General features: G+C 41.6%; 1 protein-coding gene across 1 annotated transcript in view; it reads left to right on the top strand.

Annotated features, from left to right (window-relative positions):
* Nucleotides 1-12,913, top strand: part of LOC118343486 (zinc finger protein 609-like) — a gene marked incomplete at its 5' end in the record, with an annotated part of 45,957 nt that overhangs the window by 27,720 nt on the left and 5,324 nt on the right. The window contains 2 exon segments of the mRNA XM_035682331.1: nt 8,771-8,858; nt 11,108-12,884. Coding sequence (XP_035538224.1) covers nt 8,771-8,858; nt 11,108-12,884 — 1,865 coding nt within the window.

Below are 12,913 nucleotides of genomic sequence, written 5' to 3'. Positions count from 1 at the left end.
CAAAATCAGCTACAGTTGAAACATCTGTACAGTAGAAATCTGTTGTAGCTGAAATGTGCGCTGTTCGTTAATCCTCACCAGATATGTAATTATCAGCTCTCGCTGTCATAAAACGCCATCAGTGTAGCTCTTACAAACATATAGATTGAATCTGTAGTGAGTTTCACAATAGCTTCCATTGTATTACATATTGCACACTACATTAAACAACACAAAGATGTGTATTCCTTCTACATCATTTTAATGGTACAAGCCCCTAACAACCCACTGGCTAGTTTTAAAATGAAAGAGACCCAGATGCTGCTGACTTCAAGCTGCACTGCCATTCTGCTGTTTTTTTCCTAAGAGACCTATGAAAGCAGACTTCTCTCATTGTGGGGCAACTGAGCAAATGAAAACCAAATGAGGAAATCAAGCAAATCCAGGCAGAATACCAGGGAAGAGCAACAAACAGAGGCCCCAAAGACATAGCAGAGGCATCCTGATTAGCAGTGAAGTTAAGCAGTCCCCCACTTCTCTGCATGACAAGTCTCATACAGAGCTGTTTAGGCATTCACTGTGTGTGTGTGTGCGTTTCATTTAGCATGCCAACCAACAGCTGCTTCATCACCTCCGCCTTTCGGCCTTGTGGGAGTAAATGAACAACAGGCTCTCAGTAATTGTCTGTGCCTCACCCGACTCCCTGAGTGCCAGAGAAAGAAACAGATGAGGAGGAAGCAAGCGACACCTAACACAATACGATCACAGAAGCTGAACCTTTGGTCAGAGCTGACAACAATCTTGGCCGATGAGGGCGAATAAATGTTTCATCCTGTGTAATTTGAGCGCAGACGCAGCAGCCCCGTTAAACCGACTCTGCATGCTGACAAGGTTTAAATAACAGCAACTGAATACCTCGATTGCTGAATTTAAAAAAAACAGCCCTTAAAAACGAATAAAAGCACAATTTGATGCATTTAATCCGGTGTAGGAGAAAATAATAGATAATATGAGGTGAGGGGAAGAGAGAGTCTGTCATTCAGTCAGTCTGGGGGCGAGTGAAGCGTAGACAGGAGGAAGAGGAGGTGGGGATGCAGGGTGGTTGCGGGGGGGGGGCAGAGCCGTGGTATTTTAAGGCCCGGCACTGACACAAATCCCCTCAGCGCAGACGAGGCAGTGGCAGCTCCCAGGGTCGTGTCGGCAGAGCGATGGGCCAACCCCTCCCAGGCTTAGCATGCTGATACCTCCAAATGTCATCTCTAAAATGCTGGAGAAGTTTATTGCTCTTGAAACGCAGCCCAGAACGCCTTGGCTCATGCTCCAGGGTAGAGGGAACACAGAGGGGGCCCCTTTGGCCAAACACTGCAGCTCCATGCCAGTGCCCCAACCCCCCCCCCACACACAGCACACACACACACAACACACACCACACACCACACACACCACACACACACACACTCCAGTACACAGCAGACTATTCCCCAAGCAGGTCCCACAGATTCTTAAGCTCCCTACTAGATAAATAATACAGGCTGTTTGTGATAAAATGTTTGTTTCATGGCTTATTTATGCAACACACATTAAATTATTGTATCACTGGAAGCATTGGCTTTATCGCTGGAGTTAAAAGCTGTTTGGCATCCGAATAGGAGAGAGGTCAGTGTGAATCGGATATTCCTGTATAAACATTTGAGAGATGTGTCTTTTTTCTTTTTTTTTTTTCTCCTTCTCTGCTCCTGTCAGTGAGTTGAGAAGGGGAATATTGTATAAAAGGAGCACTTGGCTCTGTAGCTCACTTGCCAGCTATGCTTCCTTGCTCTTTTGAAGACCACCTGTCAGTGGCCTCATTGAAATGTTTTTACAAAGGCGAGCGGTGGCTGCTCTCTGTGAACTCGCCATAGAAACCGTCCTTGAAATAAGAGTGAGCATTCTCAGGAGGCCTGTAGCCCTCTGCCAGGCCAATGAGCTAGAAGAAGATGGAGTGAGAAATCAATCACAGGAGACCAAACTTCAGTTAACAGTAGAGGACGTATTGAAAAGAAAAGAACAAAAGTGATATGTTTTTTTTTTTTTGTCTATAGCCTGTAGGTTTTCATTCAACAGTTCCTCGATCATTTTACCCTCATCGCTGCTCACTATGCAAGAGTGGAAGTGACCAGGGGGAAGAAAACGCTCACCAGAATATGTGTGTGAAAAAAGGAAATGAGGATATAGACGAGTCACCTTTCTTTGAGGGAGGAGCCTTGTCTTGTTAGTCACAAGTTCAGTCTCCGGGTTATTTTACCAAGATGGCGCCGGAGTGAACCCAAATCTCTTAAGAGAGATTTTGTTCCTATTCATATTGGCCGACAACTGCATTTTTTCAAGCACTTAAATGGTCTTGAAACGTAAATCATATGCCTGGAGGAATTGTAGGCTTTGCCAGTGGTTGTCATAAGATATCAAGTTTGCTCTATACACTTCAACGAGAGTTTGAGTAATGCGCCTTTGGCAGACCTGTCTCTTAATCTCAGCACCATCTCCTTTAAGGAAAAACACCAGAGGGTTTGTTTTAACAGAGATATTGTAGATTTACCCAGTTGACATTTAAGGAAACAGCTCCTTGCCTCAGTACAAGTTATTTACAGTCATAAATACATGTAAAGTTGGTAGCAAAGTCAAAAATTCTTCCAGTTGCATTTATTACACGTGTTTTGTGATCTACTCCCGCTGTAGGAGTAAACATGTACTGATTTAGTTTTTTATTTGCGGAGGGAGAAACTGCTGCATGCGGCTGATAATGCTGCGACGATGTGCAAAGCATACTAATGCTCCCTTCCTTTGCCTCTCAGTGGTATGAGAGAATTGACCTTCTCACAGGCTGTTATTCTTGTCAGTGAGAGTGACTTCCCACTTTTACCTCTTATGAACCGGAATGCAACCTGAACTTTTCCGATAGGGCTCACTTGAATGCCCTGAAATACAAAATAAAATCATCAACCTTGTATTATTTGCTTGTAAAACTCTATTACTTATGGTATGCCTATCAGTGCATTTCCTGGCTTTTTCTTTGTAACACTTTGCTTTGGAAAGAAAATAGTGGAAAAACGAATTACAAGTCGTATAAGTAACAGTAACTCAACACATTAGCTTCAGGCAGCTAGTATGATAGCTAGCCTGGTTAGTAATAAACTGATTGTAGAAAAACTAAACCAATAAATACATATCAGCAATCATAAAACAGCTATAATAGTAGATTTCCTGCAGATAATAATCTTTATGTATGAAATGATCAACCAGTTGTTTGAGCTCTACAATGTAACACTAAAAAGACAACAAGTACCACTCTCCACTATATAACTAGCATTTCCAGTGCAATAAGTGACTCATTCAATTTGTCCTAAATTCCTGTCTGTCCAGGATTTAAGAAAAGGTCAGTCTTAGGACTTTGTATTCTGACACTGACATAACCGGACAAGCTCGGCTGCATTTTATGCACCACGAGTGCAGAAACACTCTTAAAATGGACTGTTGGAAACATGCTCAGACACTTGAATGCTCAAACGCTTCATTTATCAGTGTTACAGTTATTGCTCATGGCAGCACCCGGCTATCTTTTATCTTCTCTCCGTAATGAATACTGACACTATTTTTCTCATTGTTCTCACTTTCTTGTCTTCATGCAACCTTGATGAGTGTTGCTTTTAGTGCAGAGAAAATGGAGACGAGGAAAAGAGCTCGGTTTTCTAGCAGTATACAAAGAGGGTTGTAAAATCTGTCAATAATTACTGTAGTATCTGACGGTACAAAAGGTGCTCGTAATTGTTCACATAAGTATTCTTATTTTTTTTTAAATCGAGACTTTTAATCTTAATTAAAATTTCAGTCGCAAAAGGCTCCTGAAGATATTTAAATACAAATCGTAACCTTTTAATCTGAAATTTGTGACAATATTCATATAATGTCAAACCCAATCATTACACAGGCGTGATCTTCCATTTTCAAAGATAACAAAGGCATTTTGACAAGGTCAGTCAGTGAAAATGCCATTAACCCCACTGAATTCCTGTTGAGTTGAAGCAGAGCAGAGGTCATTCAGTGAACCAGCCCTCACCAGCAGCAGAGGACCTGATATTTTGGCCCCACTGCAACCTAATGAAATGTGTTAAGGAGGGAGGAGGGGGACTTTTTGGGCCCGAGGGGGCAGTCACCCATGCAGCAGACAACCTACTCCTGACTTAATTTGTCCCCTTACCCTCTTGTTCAAGTAATCCTATACAAGTAGACGGCGGAGTTTGGTGCACAAAGAGAGCTGCCATTTGTTGTTTTCGACAGCATTGAAAGGAAATGAGTGGTAAAATTGCAGGCCAATTCCTCTCAGTAATGTGGGCTTCACTCAGCTGTCATGAGTGACCCTAATAAGGCTGACACAAGAGGGGGTGGGAACTGGGTTTGCTCCAAATCAGCCTGTTTCTTCCCTAGCAACAAATCTAGTCAGTAAAGCCCGAGATCATGGCTCACAGAAACACTAATATGTAACTCCCCATGTGTAAACAAATGATCATGAATGGAAAGTCATCTCAGTTTCTTGTGTGAGTCGCTTCCTGCCACGGGGAAATTTGTTTGGGCTGTTTTGTCAAGAGCTTTCCATGTTTAGACAGACTAGGCGTTGACATCTTTGTCCTGACAGCTTGAAAATTATTCTTAGGATGAAAGTGTACAGATAAATTCGAATGGCTTTCAGCTTTCAGCATTGGAACTTAATCTTAATCTTTTTGCGCACCCTTGAGCATATTTTTATGATATTGCCAAGAAATTCTATGAATTCATATCCGCCCCTCTCAAGAGACTCTTATTAGGTAGTCCAGTCAAAACAATGTGCTGTAAATTATGTCAAAAGTAGATTCTGCTTGAAACAACTGTTATTAATAATTATAAAAAAAAAAAAAAAGGATTCACTGGCTGCTCATCTGAAAACATCCCGTCATGTTTAACCACCATCCCCGGCTTTTTTATTTCCAAGCCCACCAGCCCAAGTGGATGTGCAGTCAGCACATAAATTCATTGTTTAATAAGTCAATTTCAGCACAATAATGATTAATAAATTGCTTAATGAAGAGAAACTGTCACCTCAACAAGGTACATTTTGTAAAAGCAAGCTCCGCTTTCGCGTGCAGTAGAGTAGAACTGATTGTTATTCTTCACTTTCAGAAGAATTATTATCTTCAGAAAATCAGATAATTGAGCAGAAATTACACTGTTGCAATAATGATGTAAAGTCATTTTTCTATTATTATTTCGACTAGTTTAGAATAATCCAGCCTGTGTTTACCTCAGACCTTAAAAAGAGTTAAACTGTTTGGCTTGGAAATTGAATTTCAGAGTTCTGATGCAACTTCTGAGGTGTCAGCAATGAAAACCTCTTTGACTTATGCCCGAGATAAAGAATCCGATATGATAACTTGGTCTTTCATTTTCAGTTTCTGTCAGCATATACACACTGAAAGCCTTTAGCAGCACAGATTCTGCCTTCCTTTTTAAAACGGATTAATTAAACATGAAGTGCTGCAACATTTTGAGTGAGTAACCATGTCGTTTGTTTTTTTTAAGCACCATTCCCATCGGAGTTAGGATGCACACAGATTTCTCAGAATGTCCTTGAGATGTCCCACATAACGTTCAGGGAACTACTTTATTAGTATTCACAGAAAGTATTGCAGAGGCAGAGAGATGTGAGGTGACCCAGAAGCCAAGGACCACTCTGACAGGATTACAGAGTTCCTCAGCTCCAACATGTGGCGAGAAGGCGGTCACTCTTAGAAAATAAACATAAAACAGCTAGCGTAGAGACTACAGAAGGACATGTCAAAGATTCTGAGCTTGAAGCTAAGAAATGAATGTAGTGAAAATGAAGTTATTGGCCTGGTTTTAAAGGTTATATTATAGTTTTATCTGCTGAGTATTCGTTGGTGGCTGTCCATTAACAGTTGTGTATCCATGTGTTAGTACATTTCCAGTATTTATACGCTGCTTAATGATTGAGGTGTTTACTCCTCATCTTTCTCTAATAACACTTTAAGCACTTCTAACTCAATCAATCTTTAATGTATTTAGAGCATAAAAGTTCAATAAGGTCGATTGATTCATCACCCGTCGTCCACGTTTGCGTTTATGAAGCAAAGTGTTTGCAACCCTACGCCGCGGACTGCTTTTCACTGGCAGGCACCTGAGAGTTGTAGTTGAGGGAAATGCATGCAAATTCAGATTGTGGCAAAGATTTATGTTCCAACAGGACAGTGATCCGTATCGCACAGCTACAACTACACCATGGAATTTCTTCCGAACACGGTTGTAAAAGTCCTTGATAACTGAGCCAAAGGTCAGACCTGAGTCACGTTTAAAGAAAACATTTGCAGTAGCTTGAAGATTGTTTTTTGAGATACTCTTAATTCAGCTCGACTGAGCTTGAATATTCAAGATGACTCAACGCTGTATCAGTGTCAACTTAGGGTTAAAATTCTGACTTATCTGTATATCCAGTAGTTATTTATAAATGATTAAAGGTCAAAAGCTCTTGGAATGAAAATACAGTGTTTATTAGAAGTCATTTGATTTTAGAATACTAGCATTTTTTTATGTGTACTTTATTTAGTAATCTACACGTACCCTTCGATAAATTGTTAAATAAATAGTATAGAGGATTGATTTTGCGTCTGTTTATTGTTTCTTGCTGGATTCATAAACTTTATTCAGACAACGTATTAGCTTAGCATAAAAACAAATTCTTGGCAAGCAAGTGTATTTTCCAGAAATGTTTCACTATTTCTTTAAGGAAATGCTGACAATAATAAGTCTACACTTCTATCCATCCTCCTCTATTGTCACAGCTACTGAAGTGAGGAAACGGTGAAACATATTAACGAATGTTCATTTAGAATGATTAAAGACTTCTAACAGCTCATGGTATAATTTCTAAACCCCTCGTTGGAGAAAGCAGGGAAGACTATATCCTGCACATCATGAAAGGCTACTCATTCATTTGCCCTGCCTTGATTTACATCCTGCCACAACCAGCTGCCAGAGCCATTTTGTGTTGGAGTGTTTGGAGAGCTCAGGGGGCGGGCTGTTGAAGGCGTTTTAGAAAAGGTCTGTGTTCTTTTAATGTGACAGAAATCCGAACTCAAGAACCTCTCCACTACCCCGCGCGCACATAAACGACATTTGCAGTTGGATCTCGCCTTGACCAAGCACTCTTGTTTTCAGGCCATAGGCTGAAGGAAGAGACTTGTGGCCAAGTGTCAGCAGGTTCCTGTAAACATATATAAATGCCTTATATACTCGCTGCTTTATGCCAAAGGCAGCAAGAGAAAAATGAGGTCTGAACTGTGACTTGTGTGTGGGAGGGAAAAAAAGATTGTAAGCCGGGGATGGTTATACCATTGAAAAGAGGAAATGAGGGTGAGGGTGAAGGAGAGAGGGGAAAATGGGGTGAGCAAGAGAGGTTTCCTAAGCTAATAAAATGCTCGGAGGGACGGAAGCTGCCAGCCAGCATTCCTGTGCCATTAGATAAGTTAGCTCACTGCAGCCTCCAGTTTCTCTGCAGTGCTGAAGTGGCAACCTGAGGTCACCACCAGGGAGTGAGGGGGATGGTGGGGGCAATAAATTCAGAATGTTTTTGTGCTCAGTGCTCGCTGCTAATCCTCTGAAGCTGTTTGGTTGATGATTTACTTTTGAATTTATGGGCAAAAGCTGCAAATTATCATTCATCTGCCTCACCCATGCTGACCGTTTTAAAATGGCCTTCAACGGCAGCCATTCTGCTGGTTTTTTGCATTAGTGTGAAGTGCCTTTACTGCAGTTATAAATGTCCAACGTGGTGAAGAGTTTTAGTTCAGTCATTTTGTACAAATCTGCATACTTAATGGTGACATTTTGATGACATGCTGCTGCCAGAGAAACAGTATTTGGTTTCTTAAGGAGAAACATACATAGAGGGTCGTGTGATCTTCTGGAACTAATTTTAGTTTTTTTAAATGAGAGGTTGGGTATCGCAGTCAGCGCAGGTCGGATTGTGTAGCTCACACCGAGTGCTACCAAATTCACACTAGCCAAATGGCAACATCGAAGCTTCTAAGTGTGACAGATTGCAGCAGTACCAGTGAAGTCAAGGCACTTCTCTTGCACACTCAGTTACAGTCTGTCAAACTGAACCGTTCTCACTGAATTGGTTTAATCCAAGTGTTTGTTGCTTGTTTTTAAGAAGCTGTAGTAGTAGATCCATATTCTCCCCAAGGTAGTACATTTCTTGGCTGCAAAGTGAGATAGAGGACTGAAAAAAAATATTTGCTTCCAAATAATTCTCCTTCGGGGAAATCGCCTGTACTGTGAGATGGCTTATTTAAATGGAAATGGTGTTCAGTGAGTATTCCCTGGTAACCTCAGTGTGATCATTCTTAGTGAGACCTTCTGCTGGTATCTTATAAAGGTCCTACTAAACTGACTGCAGTTGAGTCTGTTCCAAGTCATTTAGAAGATATCAGTCAGTCTTGGCCCTCCGGCTTTACTGTTTGAAGAAGATTAAAAAAGGATCTTTCACTTATATAATTGTCTTGCATGTGACACCCTTTAGCAAAGATCAACGCATTGACGCAGCAGCCACGGTGAACTTATTGCTCACATAGTGCAGATGGTTATATATTAATCCCACTGTTAAACACTCTCTGTTGTTTGTATATATCTATTTTTAATGTGTAGTATGTTATTGTCATGGTTAGCACAAAATAAATGACCTCTTTTATTCTTTGTCTCGCAGGCATGCTGGTGGTCAATGTTACTTGGAGAAACAAGACATATGTGGGCACCCTGTTGGACTGTACACGGCATGACTGGGCTCCCCCCAGGTAAGGAGCATTGCTCTGTTCGGTTTCTGTTTCAACTGGAGAAAGCAGGGGGGGCATAAATATATTTAAATATGCATCATCTAATTTGCACTTGTTCTAACACTAATGGTACGTCACTTGTTTGGTGTTGTCAGAACTAAAGCTCCATGCGCTGATCTTGCGTAGTATTTGCACTTTACAAAGAAATTACTGTCACACATGGTAGTGGTAAATGTCAAGGTAGAAAGGAATTTATGATTGCCATGAATCATTGATGCATTCTTTCTATCCAAGCTGCTCTTGGTCTCTTAACCTTTTCATATTCTGTGTGATATGAATCTGCTGTAGTAGCATCAGCTCAAGGATATATGGCCCAATGCACAAACTTGCCTGTGAGCAGAAAGACCTTCCAAGTCCATGTTAGTTTTTATCTCTAGTCAGGGGAAACAGGATTCATTGGCAAATGGCTGATGTCCCAGGAGGTAGTTGTTGAAATAGAAAGCTACTCTAACAGGCCAGATTGCAGAATCCAATTATTGAACTAATAGCTTTTCCTCAACACTGTATAACATTCTCTATCACAAAGGCTGCAATGTTTTAGATCAGTGCTATGTGGGCGCTAGCTTAAGGTGTTTGTAATTTCTGGGTATTTGCTCTTGTTATGCAAAATACACAGGTTGTGTAAAATACATCTACAAGCACTTGCTTTGATTTAGAACACCTGCACTGTTTCTAAATGTAAATATAAATCTATATTTGAAATGCATGGTTAAGTGCAATAGAGAAAAAAAAAACGAGATTAAAGCAGTGCTAATGGAAAACAAGGAGAGGCTGTATCACACTAATGTATCACAGTATGTCACAATAATGTTCAGTAAGTGAGGTTTGCACATTAAGTGAAGTGTGCTGGGCTGTATTTGCACCAAGACAGTCTTACAGTTTGCAGCACGACTACATTAGGGACACACCATGAATAATTCAAAAAGCTTTCAACAGACTGAATTTAAACTTGGGCTTGTAATGAGTCTAAATTCCTCTACCACTGTCAGACTACGGATGTATTCACATCCCCTGCTGGGGCTGAAATTGTTTGGAGAGACTTGTAGAGGAAGCTGTGAGTCATACCAGCCCGGTGTCTCTCTTTGTCACAGATTGCTAACCTTCACTGCTGTGCAGAAAGATAATTACATTACTGTTATGGAGAGATAAGGCCAGACTGCTATTTTAAGTATTTGAATGACTCTGTGTTTTGATTACAAAGCAGTCACAATGTTCACTGCTGTCTTTTCAGATAATGTTTGTATGGACTTCATTTGGAAAGTCATGTAGATTTGTTTAAAGTGCTTACTCACTTATAGAGTACAAAAATATCAGATTGGTATGTTATTAGAAGACAGGGACACAACAATGGTGGACATATTTTGATATCATTGCTATTGTTTATTATAGGCTTAGGAATCTAAAGGACTTAAACCTCCTAGTATTGTCTTTCTTGGTATTACTGTTATGACTTTTCTGTTTTCTGAGATTCCTAGGAGACTATGTGTAATTGTGGCCTGTTATTTGGCATACCAGTACAGTAAATAACTCTGTATATGAGATTCTCAGTGAAAGAATAAGCAGACTTCCTGTAGGACAAACAAACTTTAGAAAGGGTATGGCCAAGCACAGAAATGGCCTAGAATCTTGTACATACATTTTGAATACAGGTAAACAATAGTATCTTTAAGAGAATAGGAGATCATAGCATTTAGAGATCATTAACATTTCTGTTTTTCCTTTTAACTTCATGTTTTAAGTCCATGTTACCTCACGGATATTTAGAGTTACTGGGGTTTACTTTGCACCGTAGCTGTGAAACACTTCTGGACCTTTCAGATACAAGTGTATTGAACATAAGATCATATCTTCTATCCATTACACTGAACACAATTGTTTGTTCCAGTGGATTTAGGGATATTCTTATTATTATACTTTTGTTTATCTTTGTAATTATTAAGATCAGTTAGTTGTAATTTTAACACGAAAGACTATAGATAATGGTCAAAAAAGCCAATTATATTCACAGAGATGTATTGTTGTAAAACAATAAAAATGAAATCCAGTTCAATGGGCAAAATTAGCATTGTATTATTGAGTCCCTACAGCAGTGTTGATTTAAAAATGAGTACCTTAATTTCCATTGTATCATTTTAGAATCTTAACTAAACACTGATTTGTATTTAAATCAACTACTGATCACTCATTTTAATCTTTCCCCACTACTGCAGGTTTTGTGAATCCCCTACAAGTGATCTTGAGATGAGGAATGGCCGTGGTCGAGGTAAGCGAATGAGACCGAATAGCAACACCCCTATCAACGAGAACAGCAACTCATCAGACAACAAGGGCACCACCAACAACAAGACGCGTGCCGCTGCCTCTAACAGCAAGGGCCGGAGGGGTAGCCAGACGCCATCAGAGCGCCGCACCCCGCCTAACTCCAACACAGAGGACATCAAGGCCAGTCCCTCCTCAGCTGGAAAACGCAAGACCAAACCAGCCTCAGACATGGAACCCAATTCCAGCTCAGAGGACACCAAAGGCAACAAACGTATGCGGACAAACTCCAACAGTGGAGGGGTGGGACCGGCAGGTCTCCCTATCCCTTCTATTAAGACTGAGCCACTTCCACCTCCCCTCGATCGCAGCTGCCCCTCTCCAGTTCTCATTGACTGCCCACACCCTAACTGCAACAAGAAGTACAAGCACATCAATGGTCTGAAGTACCACCAAGCCCGTGCCCACAATGATGATGATATAAAGTTGGAATTAGATGGAGACAGTGAATATGGAGAGGACTCAACTCTCCACCCTGAACCAGGGAACTGTAATGGAGCCTCTATCTCTCAGAAAGGATGCTTGTCTCCAGCACGTTCGGTTACTCCAAAAGGCAGGAACTTTGATGCTCAAAGCCCTTCCCCATCTCCTGGAAAGTTTGGTTCAAAGCAGAGTAAAAAGAAAATAGCTGAGACCGATCCAGAAACGGGGGGTACACCGACAGACGGGTGCGAAGATGGGCTATGCCTTACTGATGAGGCCAGTAACGATGGTATAGATGATAAGAGGGGGTCCAAAAAGGGTAGCACTGGCACAAAGGCTGATAAAATGTCCCAGAAAAACATGAAGTCACCACGGCCCATAGGCACTGGCTCTACAACATCCCAACAGATGTATTCTTTTCCTCCTGGAAACCCAAATTCTTCCCCGGGGCTTACCCCAATGATACAAGGAATCCCCAAGAGTCCCCAAATGAAAGGCACACAGCCTAAACCTCCTGCCATTGGAGACCCTGCTTCGAGTAGCTCCAAAGACAAGAAGAAGAAAGACAAGAAGAAAAAAGATGGGGGGAAGGAGGCTGACAGCCCCAAACCTCCGGGAAAGGGAGGAAAACTGGAGGAAGGAAAGCTTCCGTACTCTGAACCTTGTGATCAGGGAAATAAAGGGGAAGGACTCCTCAATGGTTCCTCAGATCCACATCAGAGTCGCTTGGCCAGCATCAAGGCTGAGGCTGACAAGATTTACAGCTTTTCTGACAATGCCCCTAGCCCATCCATTGGTGTAGCCAGTCGGATAGATGGCAGTGGAATGCCACAGCCTCTCACGCCGCTTCACGTGGCGAACCAGAATGGTGCTGATAACTCTTCAGTCAAAACCAATAGCCCAGCATATTCAGACATTTCAGATGCTGGTGAGGATGGTGAAGGGAGACTTGAAGGTGTCAAAGTCAGGACAGAGGACCAAGCCATCAGGGAAAGTGTCAAAAAAGCGCTGTTTCCGAACCAGACACCCAGCAAAGATTATCCCAACTATCCCAACTATGACACTTATTACTCACCCAATTACGTCAACCCCAGTCCTAGCGGGCCCAATCCAGGCACACCAGTGGCTGAAGGTCAGGTTAAGATAAAAAAGGAAGATGACCAGGACCAAGGTGAGGAAAAAGTCAAGGTTGAGGTCCATGAAGACCGCAAACCTGACAGTAGTGGTCCTGGCCAGCAGCAGCAGCAGCAACAGCAACAGCAACAGCAACAGCA

Source organism: Morone saxatilis, unplaced genomic scaffold (assembly GCF_004916995.1).
Source record: "Morone saxatilis isolate NCDOM2014 unplaced genomic scaffold, NCSU_SB_2.0 Contig11, whole genome shotgun sequence".
Lineage (NCBI taxonomy): Eukaryota > Metazoa > Chordata > Actinopteri > Moronidae > Morone > Morone saxatilis.
Note: the sequence above shows the minus strand (reverse complement) of the source record. Positions and strands in the feature narration are given on the sequence as shown.